General features: G+C 43.7%; 1 protein-coding gene and 1 long non-coding RNA gene across 2 annotated transcripts in view; one reads left to right on the top strand and one right to left on the bottom strand.

Moving 5' to 3' along the window:
• Nucleotides 1-22,343, bottom strand: part of LOC114013182 (uncharacterized) — a 52,615-nt gene that overhangs the window by 24,736 nt on the left and 5,536 nt on the right. The window contains exons 5-7 of the long non-coding RNA XR_008748450.1: nucleotides 4,869-4,925; nucleotides 3,205-4,290; nucleotides 2,767-2,908 (exon numbers count right to left, since the gene is read on the bottom strand). This is a non-coding gene — a long non-coding RNA (uncharacterized LOC114013182). The remainder of the gene's footprint in view (nucleotides 1-2,766; nucleotides 2,909-3,204; nucleotides 4,291-4,868; nucleotides 4,926-22,343) is intronic.
• On the top strand, nucleotides 204-10,626 carry CAVIN2 (caveolae associated protein 2). Its single transcript, XM_005241345.4, has 2 exons — nucleotides 204-644; nucleotides 8,013-10,626. The coding sequence occupies exons 1-2, from the start codon at nucleotides 252-254 to the stop codon at nucleotides 8,805-8,807; spliced, it is 1,188 nt and encodes a 395-aa protein (XP_005241402.4). The 5' UTR covers nucleotides 204-251; the 3' UTR covers nucleotides 8,808-10,626.

The following is a 22,343-nucleotide window of genomic DNA, read 5'->3' on the forward strand; positions in this document are numbered from 1 at the left end:
GATGCTGCCGCGGCTGCTGCCTCTCGCCACGCGTGGGGCGCGGGTCCCCCCCTCTCGCCCCACACGGGGGGGCTACGGGATGGGGGGAGCCACCGGGAGCCCGGCCCCGGTCCCGGCCCGCCCCGGGCGGCCTGGCCGCCCGGGGCGGGCCGGGACCGGGGCCGGGCTCTGCCCGAAACCTCCCCGGGGGAGGGCGAAGGCGCAGCCCTTAAGAGCGGCGGCGGCATCCAGCGCCCCATCCCTGCGCGGCCATGGGGGAGGCGGTGGGAGGCAGCGCGGTACCCCCGCTGCCGCCGTCGGAGGCGGTGGGGGGGCAGGTGAATGCCCTGACCGTCCTGGCCTTACTGGAGAAACTGGTCTCGATGTTGGAAGCGGTGGAAGGGCAACAACGGCAGATGGAACAGAGGCAGCGGGGTTTGGAAGGGGCTGTGCGGGGTATTCAGGGAGACCTAGGGAAATTGTGCCGCAGTCACGGGGCGACCGGGGAAGCGGTGGAGAAGCTGCTGGAGAAGTCGCGGAAGGTGTGTGCCCATACCCGTGCCGTGCGGGAGCGGCTGGAGAGGCAATGCGACCAGGTGCGACGCCTGGAGCAGCATCACGCCCAGCTGCTCCGGCGGGACCGCTTCAAGGTGCTCATCTTCCAGGTGAGAGGCTCTGCGGCCACCCCTGCGCCCCGCATCCCTGCATCCCGGCCCCGCGAGCTCACTCCTGAACTGGAGGGAAGAGCCCTTTTCTGCTCACTCCTAGCAAACTTGGGGAAAGAGCTGTCTTTGTGCGAACTTGGCAAACTTGGGAGAAAAACCTTCTTTTCATCTTGAAAAACTTGGGGAAGGAGCAGTCTTTTGCTAACTCCTAGCACACCTGGGGGGAAAGCCCTCTTCAATTCTTAGCAAATTCAGGAGAAACGCCCGCTTTTACTCTTCGGAAACTTGCAGGGGAAATCCTGTTTTGCTAACTCCTAGCAAACCTGAGGAAAGTTAAGCAGTCTTGTTTGCCAGCTCTCTCGGCAAACAAACGTGGGGGGAAAGTTCTTTATCTTTTTGTGAGCTCCTAGCAAACAAGGGTCAAGAGCCTTTTGGTTTTGCTAACTTTTAGCAGAGTTTGGGAAAAAGCCCCCTTTAACTCATGGCAAACTTGGAGAAAGAGCTGTTGTTTACTGTTAGTGAATCTGAGGAAGGAGCCCTTGTTTTGCTCTTAACAAACCTGGGAAAAGTGCTGCCTTTTCTTCTCAGCAAACTTGGGAAAGAGCCGTCTTTTACTCATTCTCAGCGTACACGGGGAGAAGAGCTGTTCTTTTGTGGATGTTTTTTGGTTTGTGGTGTTTTGTTTTGGCTTTTTAAGCAAACTTGAAGAAAGGGCCCTTTTTTTTTTTTTTTTTTTAAGCAAACTCAGAAAACTTGAGAAAAGAGCCCATTTTGCTAAATCATAGCAGTGCCCCTAGAAACTGCCATCCCATCTGCCCTCAGAAGCAGGAGAGAGACAGCACTGCAGCTCCCTGTCCGCTCAGGCTCACTCCGCCCCGCTTTGCTCCTCAGGCTCTTCTGGCCCATTCAGGGATGAGCTAAAAATGCAGCTAAAAACTCCACTTCCTGGGAGTCCATCCAGTGATACCAGCAGTTTGCATATTTTCCCCTTTTTAAGCAATGGGCTGGATAGAACACTGCGTGAGCTTTAACTAAACACAGGACATGACTTTCACATCTTTAAAATTAAAAAAAGCAAACAGACCTCCACAACACCCTGGGGGAAGGAAGGAGGGAGAGCAAACATGAGGCTGGAGTAAGCCACAGCTCAGGCACATCACCAGCTCCTCATGCTAAGCTTGTTGGCCGAGTCACTAATTCTGCTCCTTGGGTTGCTGGGTGTTTTCTTTCAATTTAAACAAAGCCAAAACAACAGAGCAGTATTAGATTTTAAAAGCTGGCAGGCCTGGGTAGTACACAGGCACTTCCCCCAGAAAGGAAGCTCCCACCTCCCTGCTTATTGTTCTCCCAAATTACAGTCCAGGCTTGTCAAGCCAGAAGAGGAGGAGCTGCAGCCTGTACGAGCACAGTGGTTTCCACCACAGAAGGAATGTGGAAATTATTCCAGGGACTGGGTAAATTAAAAGACACATGTTCTCTGCAGTTCTGCAAGTAATTTAAGATCCATTACTGCAAGTCAAAAGACTGCCATCTCCCAGGCCCCATTAGCTAATGACTGGCTCCCCCCTCCAGGTTCAGACCTAGACCCTGAAGGTTTCCCATAGGGAGGGCACACCAGCGTGGCCTGGGGGAGGTAATCTTGTGGCGTTTCTGATACCTCCAAGCACGAGAATTAAGGCCTTGCCATTGCAACTACAGCATCTTCCTCCACAGAACTCAAATTTTAGCATTTTAACATGACATAATGCGGAAAGAAAAGACTAAAACACATGTGTGTGTGTGTGTGCGTGCAGGGCACTCCGTGTTACCTTCCTTGGCTAGGGATCTCCATTGCTGCTGGCCCGCAGCAGTGATTTGCAGGGACCGGGTGAAAGTAATGGTAAAACTCACCAAGAAGGTTTGAAGGGTGAAGCAGTATCCCAACAGGGGAGAGCTAGCTTTGCTTGTTTCCTGACACTACGTAGCATCTCTGCAAAGCTAAGGCCTCTCTAAACCTCCAAGTCTTTCCTTAATACCAGATCCTAAAGTGCATAAACCCAAAGCAAACGACACAGGTCTGTGTCCCAGAACGATGGCTAAATAACATCCACTGCTTCTCCGCCACCCACCACTGGGCTGGTACCTTTGAACAGCAGGTCTGTTCTTCATTGCTTTTACAAGGATTTAGTTGACTCAGTTCCCACCTCTCACTGGAAAATATGTTGCCGTGGCAGGGGGAGATGAACATAACCGATCCCAAGCCGATGCAGATCAGGAGCACAAGCCTTTGAAAAGAAATACTGCAGTTAAATTCAGTAAAAATATTCATCTGTCCGCCGGGAGTTGCTCCTGGCACTGGTCTGCTGCTAACAGGCAGTGTGGCTGTTTGGAAAACCAGGACAGCCAGCAGCGCTTCCCGGGGCGTAGGAGGGTGGCCGGGTGGGCAGCACCCAGGGCTTTCTCCCGCAGAGCCTGGGAGGAGCTGGGATTTTCCACCGAGGAAGCAGCCGCACCCAGAGGGATAGTGGGTGCTTACTGGGCTGTGCCCAGTGCCTGCTGCTGGCCTGGGCAGGCGCCTTACCTGCGTGCCCACCTCCTTGAAATCGCCCCGTGGGGTCTCCTTACAAGCTGGAGGTGGGATGACCTGGTAGTCAGCAGGACCACCACCTTGCTGGCATAATTGCACAGAAGGAAAAGCAGAAAGGCTGGCTGCGTTTCTGTCCTGCCCCAAGCAGGAATCTATGGAAAAACAATTGCAGGAAGGAGAAGTTATACTGACGTCAGATTTCTGTAAAAACAAAAGGGAAAACTGGATGTCTGAGGCTCCTCTTCAGCTGGGGTATTCTTTTTTTTCCACTGAAAAAAAAAAAAAAAATCCCAAACTTCACACAGCATGTTTCTTGTTAAGACCTGCTTTTCCAGCTTAGGAAGACAGCTCGGCATGAAAATAAAAATACATGTTTGCGAGTTGGTTCTGCGTTCACTATATACTTCAAACTCCCTGATACTTGGTGGGAGCACTGAGCATAGCCAAAACACATGACTGAGCTTCAGCTCTGCATTTTTTGAAACCGTGCTGCTGCCCACCAGCATCAGCTTTCCCTCAGCGTACACGCTGAGAATGAACTACGTTTAGAAAAGTTCATCTATTTACATATTTTCCATTAAAATGCTCTTAGTTTTCTCTCCCTAGACTGTCTGCATATATTTCTTTAATTGGTGACATATTTTCAGGGAGCTCCATTCCAAGCATTTGAGGATGCAAAAGTTATTACAAATGCCACAAGTGACAAAGCAATTCAGCAGAACACTAAAGTGACTGTTTTAAAAATCCTTGTTAAGCTTTGGCATTGTTCCCCTCTGTTTTGTTCTCATCACATGATCAGCTTTTTGGTTCTGGTTTGGTGGGGGTTTTGTTTGCTTTTTTAGCTGCAAAAGCAAGATGCAAGATAAAAAAAGGCTCATGTTTAATTTTTTTTTTTTAATTAAATGTCATGTTTATTAGTGAATAGGAGAGATAAGTCAAAATTACAGCTTGGGGTCAAGTACACTGAATTCAAGTCCCTTCCAGATGCTGCTCTTGGTTTTCATGCTGAAACGAAGCAAGAGGAGGGCACAGGAAATTTGCCATTTGATTGTACCTTGTTGTTTGGGTCGCTCCAATCATCTTTTGAAAAACTCAAAAATGAACAAGTGAGGGAAACAGAAGAATTACAGGCCATTAATGCTATTATCTAACTACTAAATTTCCCAGTGGAGCTTTGCAGGGAGAATACTCTTATATCGACTAATGACAAAAATTCCTCTCGAGGCTCCTAGGACTTGACCCAGCTGTGGTTTGGGCGGCTGGGGGACGGTGCAGCCAATGCCTCAGCCTACACAGGACCAGGACGTGCAGATGGGCAGCTAGCAACCTCCTCCTCCCTCCCTGCGGCAGCATCCCGGGCTGCAGAGCATGCGTTTGTCCAAAGGAAAATAGGTGGAGCTATAGCTGTTTTTAGAAGGATTTGTCATCTTTCAATAAATTTTGTGCTGCAAAACAAGTTTTAGACTAGTAATCATTTAGGCATATAACAGCATCTACAAAGTAGAGAGGAGCCTGGACTGCTGTCAGCATGGGAAAATGCCATCTCCCCTTCTTGAAGGCCATGGCCTCGTACATCCAATTAACAGAACCCAAACCAAAGCACACTGATTTCTCTTTTGTAGCATCAGACATCCAGCACTTCTGAGTAAATTAGTTACCCGTTCACTCCAGCTGTCCAGTTTTGTAGTACACCATTAAGGATCTTATCTTCCTTTCTGGTAACAGATAGAGATGAGATTATGACCTATAGGAAGTTCCCGAGAACGGCTGATCAAGGCCACAGGGAAGGCACTGATTTTAACTTTGCAAGTATTGTATTAGCAAGAGTTGTTTTACACGGGGAACTTGCGCTATTCTATTCATCTCCTATGTGGAAAACTAAAATTCAGAGGAGCTAACTACCTGCAGTCAAGCTCATCTGAGAAAATACAAAGCGCTGTTGTTGAACTCGGATGTGAAAAATAAAAAGATGTCTTGCTTTCTCAGAATTTTAGATTAGATCAAGAAGAAAAGATCAAAGTTCTACTTTTTTTGGCATGGAAAATAGGTGTGCAGTTTGTAACAGTTGGCATTTCTCAGTGTATTGTTCTAGTCTTCCTAAATGAAGTACCAGGCTGCTTGAAAAATGTATCAAAACAAAATATAGCTGTCATATAAACTTGTTAGACCAAAAAGTTACCAATAGCCCACTTACAACGTGTTATCAGTAACTGTATTTGAAATAGAAACGTCTGTTCCACCACAGAGCGTTCCTGCTATACCACCACCCGATTTCCAAAGCATTTTACTTAATTTATTTTCATTTGCATTTTAATTGTTCCTGTGATACTAAGGTCTTTTAGAAAGGTGAGATAGGAAAGCAGGTCATTCCCATTTTACAAGCGGAGTAATAGATGCCCAGAGGCTGATGTTTTCCCGGGCCACGCAGGAAGCTTAGATGGAGAGGTGATTTCTTGAATGCCAGTACTGTCCGATAGCCACCTAGGATCTGCTTTTAATTGAATCATCAGCTCATTGCGTAGTGTCTTTTTGTTTGGTTTGTTTTCTCCATAAATACGGATAGTTTGACAGTCTCCTTTCTACTCAGTCACTAACTTGATAAAAATTACAAATTAAAATCTGTGTCCACATTCCTCTAGGGCCTGCACGCAGTACTTTAGTTTAACGTGAAGACTGTAGACAGCTAAACTGACCTTGAGAAGAGCCACACAGGCCCACCTCTGGCTCAGGCTGCACCGTGATCAATCTCATATGACACCACCTTCCCAGATTCGATACTTTAAAAGTTACAACCCATCTTCACTCATTAAAATCAGAGTTTTCTATGCCATTCAGGCACTTTCACCTGAACGTTCAGATGTACGCGATTACCTGGGTTTGGAAAGAACGCACAAGATACGTGAATTATGCTTTATACTGAGCTCTCACACTCTGGGGAATTATTTAAACACTGCACCCACTCATGTAATCCACATTTCATTAACTGCAGTGGAGAGAAAATATAAATATTTGTACTGCAGTTACAGCTGCCTTCACTTAAAGCTGGTGCAGGCTGTCTTTGTTTTGTTATCTTGGTCACTGTTGCCGATAGCTGCAACAACATTATAGGTGTCGGGAGAAGAGCGCTGGCTTTATTAGCTTTCATCTGTGCCAGCGTATCTGACTGAAGCCGCTGGGCCAGAAAGGTGTGTGGAAACCGTACAAGGAAAGCAGATACCAACTGCCAAAACCCCATCCCTTTTTTTGATGCTTTTCATTTTTATATCCTTGAGGTGTATTCATCAACACACATGAATCCCAGCATATACGATTATATACTGCGTCTATATGGTATAAAATGATTCTGCTTGCCCACGTGCATATTCCTGAGTACCAGAAGCACTATGAGGTAGTCAGGACTATTTTGTTTTTAAAAACAACTATGTACAACATCCTTATACAGCCTTGACAGCAAATTTAACCCAAGCCACTGTTCTCTCCAGTGATCACAATTGCATGCTCAGTCCTGAAATAATGAGCGTGAACTTTGAAGTGCATGTGGCCTTTTTTCCCCTCAACTGTACACTCCAGCCCGCTGGGACAGATCTGAGACTATTACAGCCATTTCACTCAGCACTTACCACCTTCTGTATCTAAAGATAAGTCAGGGCGGGGGGGGCGGGGGGTGAGAGGAGAAAATCCATATGACCAAGTGATGTTGCATGCACTCTGTCTGAAAGTGATAAAAAAGGTAATGAAAAGAGACTATGCAGATCTAAGGCGTAACAATCCTGAAAGAAAAAGGGAGTGTGCGAGGAGCCTCGCTTGCTTTGCATGGGCAGATGCCTGCAAAACCCACCGCAGAACAGAGTGTTTATTGTGCCGCCTCTGAACTCTCGGGGTTGCAGAGCTTCTGCACTCGGCAGTCACAGAGGTCCTTCATTACAAGTTGCAGCATCTGCCTTTGTTCAGCGTGTTGTTTTCAGATACCTTCTTTCTTTCCATGCCCTTTCTTGGTTTGGTTTCTAAAAAGCAGTAATTTTCCTGTTACCTAGAAATGACTACTAGTGTTTTCTAGGTGGTATAGTGTCTGTCTGGTTTTGTGTGCCATAAACTTTTGTTTTTCAAGGAGCCGTCCTGTCCATATTTTTCATATTCACCAATTTACCAACCAAATTTGCCAACTTTTTCTGTAAACAGCTGTAAAATAGCACATACTCTATGCATCGTGGACTGCATGGCTTCTCAGTATCAGCAATCCATTTTTAACAGCAACATACTTTTTTCTAAAAATCCAGTGAAAGCCCTAACTGAATTTTGACATCCAAGATACCTCTCAGATGCAACTAACACCTCTGCAGAGATATTTCCAGTCTTTGGCTTGAGAAACTGAAATCTTGGGCCGGGGGGTGGGGAGGGGGTGTATATGACTTCTGTAGGACTAGGCAGGGGTCTGTAGCACAACCCCTTTAGCCACCACACGATCCCTTCTCCCCAGGGATAGGTGTACAACTACACAGCTAAACTCTTATTGCAAGAGTGTCTAATTTAAATGACAAAGAACAGGATTTCCATTCTGTATACATTCCAAGTCCCTCCAAAAGAGAAATCTTACAGCTGACAGCTCATTAGTCTTAAACTTTACCAGATAATGGTTCAGTGGGCTTTGAGTGGCTTGTTACTGGTTAAATATACTGAAACAACAAGAAGTGTTCAGCATTCTTCATCTCACTGAGGGGAGGGGGGAAGCACAGGGTTTGTGCTTTGTTTATTAAATTTGTGCCGTGTGAACTATGAAACTCAAATATTGTCAATTCTTTCAGGAGGAAAATGAGATCCCTGCCAGTGTTTTTGCAAAAGAGCCTATCCCCAGCATTACAGAAGGAAAAGAGGAGCTTGTGGATGAGAACAAAACACTGGAAGAAACCTTGCACACAGTGGAGTTGTGTTCAGATGATGAAATGTTTCATGAGGAAGATGATGTGGATGACAGTGCAGAGGAGAAAACAGAGGAATCAAGAGCTGAGAAAATTAAAAGATCCAGCCTCAAGAAGGTGGACAGCCTCAAGAAAGCATTTTCCCGCCAAAACATCGAGAAGAAGATGAACAAGATCAGCACAAAGATTGTCTCACCTGAACGGAGAGAAAAGATCAAGAAATCGCTTACTGTACATCATCAGAAATCCTCTTCTTCAAAGAGTTCAGCTTTCAAAGTATCTCCCATCGCGTTCAATGTGAAGAAAGCCCGTGAAGGAGAAAGCCCCGCTGAAGCTGAGGACAGACCGACAGAAACTACAAGCAACGACCAAGCTGAAAACGAGGATGAAATGTCATTCGCCGACATGCACTCCGATATGACACCTACCACCTCCCTGGCTGAGGAGGGCAAAGCAGTAGCCGATTCTCTAGAGAAGGAAGCCAGAATGGTAGGGAATGCCAGGATGGACAACAACATTGAGCTGTCCATTGTTGAAGATGATGAAGAGTATGGGGTGCCTCTAGAAGTTTCTAGCCAGAAACTGTACGATGAAAGAAACAACCCAGTCGGTGGGGAAACGGAACAATCTGATGAAGAAACGACCCAAGCAGCTGTCCTGCAGATAGACCACACAGCGTAATCAACCCGAGCCTTCCTTCGCCTTCCCGATGCACAGTTTTACTTAGGCGAGTTAACTGGTTTCTGCTACACAGCCAGTCGTAGTAATTCAGCTTCTTCCATCCTTTTCTCTGCAGTGGTAATTTATTGCATCGTGTTGGAATGCAGAGTGAACGAGGTCAATGACACAGGCTGCAACATGCTCCGTTTTAGGCCAAGTCACCAGTGTTTATGAATTTAGAGATGCTGTCAGCTGGCATAAAAGACTATCAGGAAACGAGCACGTCTACTAGGAGCAAGCTGGTCAGCTGGCTTCCTCATAGTTAGGTCAAAGGAACGCATGGAGAGTAGTCAAAACCCAGACTTTTTTGTTCTGCTTTCTTCTCTCAGTATTTCACAGCACTGTGAGTAGTTTTGTATGTAAATGTAGAAATACCAACGGGAACATTTGATTCGGGTTTCCTTGCTATGCTCCGTGAATACCAACAGCCTCAGTAACCACGCAGTCACGTATGGTCGGTTTGGGGCTTTGCTCCACGATGCTGTATGACTAAAAGAGCAGAGGAAAAGTTGGCTTCACCCATTTCAGTCAGGGAAGGATTTTTGCCAGTAGTCTCTCGCCATTCACTTAGAAGAAATGACTGTGTTTAGGTGGAAATGAAAAAATGTTTTCTAATCTACCGGAGTTATGGAAGTACGTTAGTGACAAGCATGAATGTATGATCAGTTACTGTACCTTTAAGGGATGAGAAATGGAGAAGAAGAAAAAAAAATAGAAACACAGAAGGAATTTGATAGGAACATGGAGATAGTCTGAAGAAAGTATGAGATGCTATGAAATGTAATTTTTAAAAAAAAGGCAAAAATAAAACCCCAAAATATTAAATCTATATTCCCAGCTTAAAGTATATATACTTAGATAACACTAATTAATTTTTAGTCTCTATAGCAATATACTATCAAACTTTGCACCTGGCACAACTTTGTATCTCAGAGTATTTTGAAAATAGCATAATTTATCTTTTTACAAGTATTTCATATATAGAGCTATATCTACACAGAATTTAGATAACTACAGGGATGTAAGGACAACTTTTTCAAAAAAAGTTAAATACTCTTTTAAGCACGTCTAAAAGGGAACAAAGTGTTACGGATTGAACTTCATAGCAGGGATGAGTTTACGTAAGGATGACTCGGCAAAGCCACAGGATTTGATTCTCTGCTAATAACTTTCATCAAAGCCACCTACCTACTCTCAAAATTACCAGTGATTTTTCAAAATTAATTGAAACTGAGAGGTTACGGGGTAGTTTGTTCACTATGAATGTTCATTCTTGTCACTTAACAAAGGTAAGGGGGAAGGGAGGAAAGGGAAGCATAATGCCCACAACAGTTACCTTACATCCTTGTTTGCTTATGCAGTGGATTATTTTTTTATATATATATAAAAATATATATAAAATTCTACTGATGCTTAACATTGCACTAAAAGGTTGCTTCCTTCAACTTGTATTTAGTACCACAAATTACAGGGGAAATAAAAACTACAAAAAACAAAAATATCATTATGATATGATTAACAGGTATTACTCCACAGGGGTAATATCTGTTACCAGTAAATCACACTGGAAGTTAGTTGGTAAGAGCTTAGTGTAGGCGAGTACTATCAAGAGTTAAGCTCTTAAGTGTGTGGTATCATACAGGTGATACTGTCTGTAAGAAAAATCATGGCATAACTCGTGCAGCTATATTTTTATTTTGTATTAACTACAATGGATTTCAATCATTTTTACTTGTAACTAACTACAAAAATGACAAATAAAAGCATAACATAAAGCACACAGCCACGTCAGTCTTTGGGAGAAGCAGCCTGAGAGGCTGGCAAAGATGAAATTTAAAGGTCAAGCATTTATTACTAAAGTTCACGTCCCTATTGTACCTATACCATTTTCTTTCTCATCCTCTGCTGTTATTTAGCAACGTGAACAGCAGTGCTTTGCTTTCCAAACACTTGTCAGATCTCTAGCCCATCCAAATGTAGTCAGGCACTTTCCAAAATCTGCTAGCTCCATCTGCATTTTTTTATTGGACTGCAGCACACTTCTAATACTTTAAATAGTCCTTAAAGCATATTTATATTGAAGTGTATACTCTGTTTATGCACACAGATAAACTCATGTCTTCTAGAGTGCCACATAGTCTTTAGCAGGCTTAATTTTACTGACAGTCCAAAGAATGCACGTTTAACCTTTATGTAACAGCTGTCAACTTCCCACAGCCACCCAGCGCTAACCAGGAACCCCAACATCATGTTTACATTTCCCTTTCAGATATGCCTGGTTTGTTTGTCCTGCTAAGCTTTAATGCAAACAATACCCCTGGCCACGCTTTATACAGTTTTAGAGATGCTGAAACGAATCCCATGCGCAGTGTGTTAAGAGCATTACAATGCCATCCAGTAAAACCATTGGAAATGCGGATACCGAGCATCTGTGAGAATTAGTTCAAATACCCACTTCAGGATACGTTACGCACACAGCCATCAGTTGCAGGACTAGAATTAAATGTTTTCTCCATCATGATCACACATTTACAAGGATGAGCAGGCCTGTAATCCTAACATAAGGAACCATGCTTTGCAAGAGAGAAAAATGTTTGCTCAACTCATGAATGTCTGATTTGGTGCTGTCCTATAAACCAGAGGAAGAAGCAAGCTCAGGATCCTGAGATGTCACCAGGCTCTTTCTTCCCCTCTCCTCCTATTCTGGAGTCTTGACTGAAAACATTAGTCTGCAAAACTTAACTGTTTTGGGGAGGAGACAGACTGAAGCACCAGCAGCACTGTATTCTTTCAAGTATCTGAAGTATGTGCCTGGATCTTGTCAGGCTGGCAGATGTCACACATACGCATGGGTATTCCATGCTTGTGCTGACAGGTTTGTCTACATAATTACTTTTTGAAAAAACTGCTTGTTTACCCTTCCTGACACAGTAACACGGGTACGGCGCCTGCCTGTGAGCTCCGCTCGTACCATTATTACTTGGAAGACCTGACCTGTTAGCTGCTGCATGGATTCAGAGTCTGACCTCCACTGAAATCAGTGGGAGCGTTGCACAAAGAAAGAGGGTGTGATGAAGTCCTTACGGTATAAATATTTAAACTAGCAGCACTCAGCAGCTGCTGATACTTCCATTTTCAATGCCAGAAATCCAGCTGACATTTCTGTCCCCTTTTAGGGGAAAGGGCAAAGAGCATCCCGTTGACCCCCACGCGCTAATCCATGAGCCAGCTCCTCCGTGAAAAGGCACAGATAGGGGCTTTCTGGACCATTTCACTGTCAAATAAGAGAGTGCAGTGAAAGCCCTCAGACGGGCCTGACTGAAACATGTTTGACAATTAAAGAGACAGAAGAAAGGAAGAAGAAAAGGATCAGAAGGTAAAAATATACCTGTATGCCTTTTACACCGATGCAGTGAAACCCATTTGTCGTTACAGGCTGTGATGCCACACAGTTACACAGCTGAAGCCTGATAGTCACACACTTCAAAAGAAAAAACAAAACAACAAAAAAAAAAAAAAAAAAAGAAAAAAAAAAGAAAAAAAAAGGGGTAAACTCAGAAGAATTAGTGAAGCAATGGCAATTTGCTAGAGGGCAAACTGCTCGCCAAGGGACCAGTCCAACCCTGAATGTCAATGGAAAGCCTTCAGCTGGCTCAGACAACTCTATGAGCCGTACAATGTGTTTGGGCCACACGTACAACTCCTGTGACCGTCAGTAAGAGCTGCACGCGTAGATACAGGACATGAGATCCGTGTATCTCCCCAATCCAATCTGCTTAGCTCATCAACAGAATAAAAAGTTTTACTGCCATCAGCATGGCAGATGCAACAGTGTGGCAGAAAGGAAAGCTATAGCCTGCTTTGCAGGGTGCATTGTGAGCAAAATTTCAAGCAAAGTTCTGACCGCAGGGTCTTCGCTATCGGTAACTGCAAACAACGGAGCAAGCGTAGCTCCAACTCCTGAAAATAAAGTCACGTACGCAGGTAGACAAGTTTTACTGTGACCCACTAAGACATACATGCTCGCTCTGGGTGTCAAGAGAACACTGGCAAGTAGTCTTCCTGCATGCAAAGAAGGTTGACCAGTGGAGCAAAGCAAGCACGCAGCTGTTTGGCCCCAGTCCTGGTTAGGGTTTTGCCTAGGCAACTAAACAACTGGCAGGAAACAACTGCCAGAGCAGCCCGGAGGGTGCTGACTCAGCACATAAGTATCCGCCGCTCTGACTCACAGCCCTTACTTTCCCAAATAAATGGAAAAAGGCTGATAGCCACTTTCCACCACTTTAAACTGCCCATTTGCCAGGGTCTTGTTTCAGAATCTGCATTTGAACCAGCATCAACCCCAGGCTGAGCCTAAGTGCATGCATAAAGAAATTTTAATCAGCATACTTGCAGCTGTCGGTGGCGGCTGATCTTTATGCCCTCCTTTTGATCAAAATGCCTTTTTTCTCTTCCTCTCACTCCGCCAAGTCATTTGTAGGAGTCTGAAGTGCACACATTCAAATAAGGAACTCACTCTAACTGCATGTTGAGAACTGATAATCAATGTCATCTTTAATTTTTCTTACACGGTTATCCCCTTTAATGGAGTGTGCGGTGGTAACTGAGAATAAATCCGCTTTGGGTTAAGCTAGAGATTGTTATTTATTTTTCTTTCAGATCAGAGATTAATATTGCTGTATGACCGTTGGCACTAACCTCTTTTTCCATAGCAACACTAAAGAGAACATAAACTATGAGTCATAATTTCTCTCTGGAGGACTTTTTTGTAATTATGATCATTCCACAGTTCCTAAAATATGTTAGCTGATATATAGCTCTGGTATAACAGCTTTGATTTTCCTTCGTTTGAACACACAGGCAGAAAGAAGAGACTTCCATTATTTTCCCTTTCTCAGACTGAGCTAAACACTACACAAAGTACCATACATTCATTATTCATTATAACTGTGCAGCTTCTAAAAACTCCACAGCAATCTTTTCCCTATAAAGGTGGAACAGATTTCCTCACTTTCAGTAACCTTAAATGATACTGACCTTCTGGAAGAAAACTCGTGTCCTTTCTACCATGGTTAGTAAATTGGGGTCTGACAGCTCGAATTGATCCAAACTGGAAGCCGTGTTATACTGGGTGGCAGCAAGGTTGGACACTAGCATTGCTCCTCTGCCAGTCGATAGCTTTAAACTCTCCAACACCTCCTCTCCCACGGAACGCAGCTGCAATACACAGCCCAGGTTTAGTAATAAACATGGTTCTCTTTACTCCCTTCAGTACTGGCCTTGGAACAACTTGTCCATACAGCTTCTTGGAATATCTTAACAGATGATCACACCAGATCATCACAAGAGATTGTAAGACTTTTTTGTGGGTGCAACTGCCTCCTACGTTCCCCTTACTCGACAGTCTGCTGTGCGCTAGTGCAAAGCAGTCAGAAAACCTATAGCACCTGTTGCAGGAGAAGAATTAGGAAAAACAGTTAGCAAGCCCAAGGGGACATGCACTCAGTCAACAGTCAAAACCCAAAACGGAGAGACAGAGCAAGCTCTCAATGGGATCCCCAACAGCTAAACCAAATGCCGATTGCACTGACAAAGGATGCATGGCTCGCTATCACCTTGCCAGGATGAAGCAGCAGCGCGCACAGGCTCAGGCTTGTGCAGGCACACAACGAAACACCAGAACACCAATTAACATAGTATCAATCGCTCCACACTCCTCCCTAAAGGTTTGGGGGGAAAAAAACCCCCAAACGTTCAAAGTCCTGAACACAGGGAGGACATTGTAACAGGCAGGTCATTGTAACGCCCTATGCCATTAACTCCGGCGAGGAGAGTCTGGCTCTGCCTGCTTTACTCCTCCCATCAGGCTTAAGCTGCGTAGAAGTACGAGTGAGGTGAACTGTGCTAGATACCGAAAATGTGCAAGACAGTGTTAGGAACAAATCGCACACAGGGGATGTCTGCACTGCACACCATGTACACATACCTCATTTAGATCAAGTACCAGGCACAGCCTAACTACAGAAACACAACACTCCATTCAAGCAAATTTATCTTATTTCTCAGCTACTTAGCTCCTGATGTCCCACGCTATTCATTTAAAGCAAGCTTCACCATCTTTTCAGTACACTGCCAACTACAGTTATATATGCCCTTATATTACTTGTTCCTTCTGACATGCCTGTAGGCAAATAAGCCCCGTGAGGGTGACAACATGAGCTGCATTAACCAGCTGCCTGGTCCCTGCATCATTACAACTCAACACAGGGCTGTGAGAGACATGGAAAAGGGGACAGTAAGAACGTCTGACTAGCGGTAAACAAATTATGAACACACAGAAGTTGTCTGCGTTTGCAGTCGATCGTCACTTCCACACTATCACAGTGAAAGCTATACTCACTATGTGACTTCTTTTCAATAACCTTCATTTTCCTACAAGGTTTACTATTTACTGTTGATGATTGCTGGAGATTGGAAGTCAGTGAGCAGGTTATGATTGAAAACATTAAGAGGTGATATGTCATGAAAGACCTGTGACCCATGTAATTAGGTCCTATGTAAATCTGAGAAGAAAGGGGTTTCTGTTTGCATGTCCAGGTGTCAGCTCTTTGGAAGAATGACTTTATCCTCCGCGTGCCACTGCACACCTCTTCAAATGAAAGGCAAGCCTGCAGTACATCGAAGCCTGTGTTTCTGGGTTAGGTTTAACAGCATGGAGATCTCAATTAAAGCAAGATCGTATTATGCAGTAGCACTAAAATACTATGTATGACATACATACGTAATATATATGACACACAGTTTAAAATAAGGTGAGAACCTGGAAAAGTTTTCATGGATTTTGGAGCGGTTGTAAATTCTTTCACTAAAAAAAAAAGTAAGACTGACAGGATCCAGTCCTAAAAATCAATCCATCTGATATTTTTGTTTGATCAGTTCCCATTCCTTCTTAATGATACAATAGTTGACATCCAGCTGGGAATGGAGGGAGGCATTAAGACAGGAAGAAGTGCGTGGGAGGAGAAAACAAATAGGAAAATGTGGGTAACAAATGAAACAGTGGGATGTGCATAAGAGAGAGAAAGTGTGAGGGAAGGAGTCAGTGGGAAGGATGAGGAACTGAAGGAAGGAGCTGAAAGGCTGCCGAGAAAGAAACACCGGCAAAGTGCCAGGGCAGAGACAAAGTCCTCAAAGCAAAGGATGGGACAGAACCCAACAGGCACCAACAAAACAGGGAAAACAAAGAAAAACAAGAGTCAGTAAGGTCTAGGGTTCAAAAGGATGGAAATGAGAGCAGGGAATCGGAAAGACTGTGGGATAGCTGCCATATAAAAGACAGTAACAGTGAGGAAAGAGCACAATATTTAATATATCATGTCCCTACCTACCAATCAGCATTGCAGAGGCAGTGCCCTGGATTTAGGTCTAGAAGTGACTTTTACTGTGCAATGTTGTCAATACCTTTTGGTTTGCTTGTATTATTTTTGTTTTGAGAGAGAAAAGTTAGTCAGGAGTAGGCAAAAGCAGTATCTTATTCACACACATCAGAAAAGCTCAGCCTGATCCTGCAGAAGCCCATGCTGGGAACTGCCCCTTCCCAGGTCTGCTGCACAAGCTCGCACAAGACCATGCATATGCCATGTCGACTTGCTTCCAAAAATGCTTGTGGGGAGGCGGGGGCTAGCAGGAGAGAGAACAAATGCTGGTAACAGCAGGATGGGGTCTCCGCTTGTCCAGACATTTAGCTAATCCCCCACCGAGTACAGACCTTCTGCAGACATGGGGCAGGCAGGGTGTGCAAGAAACACTGAGGAATGCACCTCCAGCAGCTGGATTTCCCTGCCAGATCACTGAATCCTAATGGTTTGCTGGAACAGAGCCAAAGGGATTTCTTTGCTATTGCAAATGGGGTTTTGGGAAAGCAAACCCAGCTCTCCTCCTCCACCGAGCCTCACCCCCTTGCTTTGCCAAGTCTGCTATATTAAGATACTAGGCAGCCATGCTGGCTGGGCCATTTCTCCTTCGTGCTTGGCCTCCCGTGGGAGTTGCTCCATTCTCACATATCTGCTGAGAAACAGCTTGTTCTTTCTGGCTTTCCTCAATTTCTTTTTTTAGTGGTGCCTTTCTGCCACTTCGCACAACAGAGGCCAGGTTCTGTTCTGATGCCAGCATGGACCTGCTGAATCCCCTTCCCACCGTGCAGCCCCCAGATCAGGAGCAGCTTCCTCCTGCTCCACTCCTAACATCTTCTAGGTTATTTCCTGACCGTTTCTTGTGCTTTTCCAGAAGCTATCCAGTTTGCTGTATAATTCTCTCCTAAAATGAAAGGCATTACTATGAATTTTTGTTAATGGCTCATAGGATACAGGGGGTTTTGTACCTGCCGTACCTGGATAATTTTCTACATGGAAGAGGGAAACGGAAAAAATGATGACGAGCTTTGGAGCCAATGGAAGGCAAACCTGGACTAGGACGCTTTAAAAGGGAAATGTCTCCTTGCCTACTTGTTTACTGCTGTCATACTTCAGTGCCTGAAAAGAAAGTCTCCTTCTGTAGAGAGGAAGGGAGAAATGTATTACTGAGAGAAAAAAAAAAAAAAAAAAAAGACAGTGGAAACTCAGGAGTTGTATGGATTCTTTGTCATACAACTTTACAGTGACACATATGTATCTCATACATGTGCATATATACATGCTACACCTATATATATACACACGTGTGACACACATGTATCTCTGTATGCATACCTGTATATCCATCTGTACTATTTAGCACAAGAATTAACGTGCTACACCCTAAAAAAACATATTTGGCATCCATTAATCCATCTCATTAATTTTGAAGACACCTGCACATCTGTAACTCATTCTATAAACTCATACAAAGTCCCTGAAAAGTTATCCTCCTGACTTTTCTTATAGTGCCTATACTATCACAGTATTCAGCATCTACTCTGAAAAACTAAACAAATGCAGGCGATCCTTTTTTTGCATCCTGTGACAGTAGTCCAAATCTACGCCAGCAGTAGGAGACTAAGAAAATCCAAATGTGTTTAGAGAAAATCAGGGACAAAAGAACTTGACTTGGTGGTTCTTGATCATATGTAAGAGTTACTCAAGCTGCAGCTCTAATAGGAGCAATTTTGTATTAGAGTGTTTCACTTTATAAGGATTTCACAAAATCACTTTGCAAGTCTTTCACACACGGTTTTGCACAATATTTTTCAGGCAGAGGCAATGTCCACACGGACAGATGCAAGCTCGCTCTGCCCACGCTTCAAGCCAACTGGAAGACATGTTAAATGTCAGATGTTGCCCCAAGCTAATATGCCACGTCTCTTATTAGCTCAAATGGGGCACTGCACTAACTACATCCATATGATGATGCCTGGTCAGCTCAAAACACAGACAGGGTGAGATCATCTCTGCCTGTACAATAATGATAGGCAACATAGCCAGAGAGTTTTGCCTGCACAAACAAGGCAGTTGCAAGGGGTATTACTCCACTGCTGCTCCGTTAATGCCTAACCTACCCCAAGAACAAAATAGATCCCCAGATTATAGTTAAAATACATACACACACACACACATCTGGTAAATATTTTACTTGTAGCAAGTACTGAGTAATCATTTTTTTCTCCAACTCAGAACTCATCTGATTTGCTTGTTATAGTAGAAAGCATGGCAAAACCTCCTCTTTGATGCCACTGGAGCAATCTGAAAGATTATTTTTGGCTCTATAAATCTTAATCATCACACTACAATACAGTGCTTGGTGTCTGCTCACATTTTCTTTGTACAAGGCTCCAATAAGACAGTAAAGAAGGGATCAGCTAAGCTCTTCAGTGGCTTTCTTCTGGTCAAAATCCTCTGGGAATGTGGCATGCAAAATTGCTGGTGGACTCAGCAGCAAGGCGTGTGCCTGCCCTTCCATGATACAGGGGCCCATCCACTGGGGCTCTGGGCAAAGGTCACTAGCAGATTCATTGCCAGCAGCAGTTCTGCCATCCAGATGACCACAGGGACTTGAGGTGGAAGAAGTGCCAAGATGCTTACAGAGAATAATTACTTTGTGTAGATAATGACAAGGCTTTAGCCTACTTCCATATCGCCACTGTGATGGAGACATTTTACTCGTTAAGATTATATATTATTCAGTGAGCTCTGCCATCTTTCTCCAAATATTATTTTCACTCAACAATGTAGCTGGCCAAACACTGCAAAAAAGCAGTAGCTGAAAAAATTATTTGTCAGGAAATAGGGTTTCCTTTCCTCCACCTAATGCATTCCAGCAAGTTCCAGCTACATTGCTCCCTCCCAGCATTTAACTTGACAAAGCATGTAGTGAGCCTGGCAAGAACCTGAAGATGTCAAATGTTCATGATTATCAGCATTAACAGTTGTTATTGTTCTTATAGCAATAGTTAAAGCTTGCCCTTAGTAAGAAATGTTCTTTTTTTCCCCGACTAATAGAAATTTCTTGTGCACAATAATCCTCTTTACATAGCATTGTGATATTTTCAGATTTTCATGTTCACCTTTAAAGCTACATGAATACTGCCTGGTGAGGAAAAGCCTGCTACATTCAATACATATTATAGCTTCATTCTTAACTGGATTTAGTACAGTGACCATTTGTTGTTGTTCCTTTCCCAAGCTGCTGCCTTCTAAGTCTCTTGCTTGTTTTCCATCCATATTTCGCTACCATTACCACCATGATTTGCATTATCAGGTCGGTTTTCACTAGGCTTCTAGTAAGATATGTTAAACTTTGCAGCCACCTAACTATACTACTTTATTTTTTTTTTTTGTGGTAGCAATAGGGGAGGTGGGGTCCTGACCTTCATCGGCAATGGCATTCTGGAATCATTTGTTGTGTCATCCATTTATTCCAACCATACAGTAAAACTCCTTATGTCGCTGCTTGCCTTCAAATCTGAGTTTGTACCTAAGGTACTCAAAAGTGCCATTTTCAGAAACACAATCATCAATGGTTAAACTGAGAGGTAAGTATGGGGAGCTTAATTCTACCCCTGTATAGGGGGATGCAGTTTCGGAATGAATGCACTGAAGCCAGTGGAGCTGTGGAAGCTCTGCCTATTCTGTGTAGCAGAAAAGATGATCGTGGACCAGACTCCCCGGCACAGCTAGGCTGGAATTACAGAATTCTTGTTTGTAGGAATACAGAAGCCCTATTTGAGCTTCTTCAAAAGACAGTCTCTTTACTACCTTCAAGACTAAAAGCCTGACCTGAGAGCCAATCGACTGATTCAAATCAACTTCAGCATGCTTTGCATCTGATTAAAATCAAGATCCCCTTCTTTGCTGTAACTTCCCCAAATACTTTCACTACGAAAACTAGCTTTTAAGAGAACTTTCTCTGAGCACAGATTGAATACACATCTGCAAGACATTTCTTTGGATTCAAGGTAAAGTACCGAGATACTATTCTGAGGAGTATGATACACAATATCTTAATTCTCACTCAAACAGTTCCTGTTTATCTTCATGGAGGACTAACTCAAATATTAGCTTTTGGATTTGATAAGGGACACATTAAACAAACACTGATGCCTGTATCATAAAAAAGCTGGCACTCAGCCAGGTAAGTGGAGCACTGCTTACAAGTTAGGTATTACTATATTCAGGCTTTGCTTGCAGTGGTATTTTCTTCTACAGCCTGCATTTTTTCAGTAGTGCATAAGCATATCTAATAGAGTAGCTTACAGAGAGATTTCAATCACCCCCTAGCACAGGACAGATGAGACATTTCTTACGCCAGCTCAGCTGCATGCAGTACTCCCCTCCCTTCCAAGAACTCCAGTAAGGACTTCAGGTCTGAGACATCATCTTGTTACTCCATTATCACACAGTGATGAAAGAAACAACACTTTAATTGTTTTCTATCTGTGAGATAATGAATTACTCCTCACTCTAAAACAGAGAAGCAGCAAAAGAAAGGAACAAGAATACTTATTTCCTTTTCCAGACAACAATTAAAACACTTGTCAGAAAATGTGACAATTGGTAAAAATCAATGTAAAATTTAGTAATAACTTGACACTTTGAATATTGCAAAAGCTCTCACCTAATACTCTCAACTAATCAGCCTTACTAAAGCTGACTGGTTCCTTGAAATTAACAGTGCTTCCTGTGGACTACACTGCTTCTCAGCTTGAATTAGACAAGCAAAAAAACCCCAGTACTTTCCAAAGAAATTTTGAAGTAGGCCTACAGTAACTTCCAAGCAGCTTCTTTTGGTTTTTTTTTAAAAAAAAAAAAAAACAAAAAACAAAAAACAACCAACCAAACATAACAACACAACAAAATCAGCCAGTAAAATAAAATAGAAAAAGAGACGTAAGAAAAGGTCACGCTTAAAGAGAAAATGGTGAAAGTTTCCACAGGCATTTACCAACTTCCTTACCACACAAATGTTTAAACACACTCTTAATAGATCTTCCAGCAGATAGCAAATGTTTCACCCCTTGAAGATGATTCCTACATCTTCTCAAACCTGTGTTTTACCTTGATTTTTTCTGATACCACAGGCATAGGCTAAAACTGCCAGAATTTGCCACTGAAACATGCCACCTGAATGCAGTAACGCTTTCAGAGCTCAGCTTACAAGCTCCTCTTCCCAGGACTCTGCCTTCCGCTGCTCGTATCCTGAAGTAAAATGCTGAAAGGAGTTATATTGCTCATGTTGGCCATAAATACCAACCGCTCTGTCACTCATTTAGAAACTAATGTATTTTTCCATAAAACTTGAGAAAAATATCAAACTTCAGCCCATCCCTGTGGAACCATCCCCTTTCATCCCAGTCCCACTCATAATCAATTCCCTGCACAAGGGGGCTCTGAACCATGACTGTGGTTCTCAGACACTACCACAAGAAAGAGTAAATAGTGCAAACAACAGGTTGCCCCCTCCCCCGAGAGGATTGCATCCAGGCACCTGTCTCACACCGATAAGCGAGCATCCAGACAATCAGAGGCGCAGACAGCATTGCTCTCAGAATAGTTCCTGTTTCCCTGAGTCTCATGAGAGGTGGAGGAAAAGATCACCCTCTCAAGGGCCACTGCTACACACACTTCCCTGAGCCCTGGCCCACCTCCGGCCCTCATTGCTCAGCCTGCCCTGCTCTTCAAACTATTCAAACGAGAAAATGCCAGAATCAGAAACAGCACAGCTCACTTGTGCACTATTCGCCGTAGATTTAGTGTCCTCTCTAACCAGCCCCCAGATCCAACAGTATTGGTTGTACCTGAACACTGCCATCTACGCAGGGAGCATGGCTGAAATGGGTGACTGCTGATGAAGATCACCTCTCAGGGAAAAGCAGCACCCTCTTTCAGAAAAACTAGTGCTAGCTTAGAGCCTAAAGAAGCCAGAAAGAAAGAATGAGTACTGCCTTTTCCTCAGGCAGGCAACTATCCTTTAGAAAGCTATTTCCAAAGGTTTAGGACAAACTCTGATACCTTCCAGGTGAAATAA

Source organism: Falco peregrinus, chromosome 8, assembly GCF_023634155.1.
Source record: "Falco peregrinus isolate bFalPer1 chromosome 8, bFalPer1.pri, whole genome shotgun sequence".
Lineage (NCBI taxonomy): Eukaryota > Metazoa > Chordata > Aves > Falconiformes > Falconidae > Falco > Falco peregrinus.

Bases quoted from the DNA above. Each gene is read 5' to 3' on its own strand.
- CAVIN2 (XM_005241345.4), top strand. From the start codon at position 252: ATGGGGGAGGCGGTGGGAGGCAGCGCGGTACCCCCGCTGCCGCCGTCG. The intron at 645-8,012 runs GTGAGAGGCTCT...CAATTCTTTCAG, and splicing joins TCAAGGTGCTCATCTTCCAG to GAGGAAAATGAGATCCCTGC.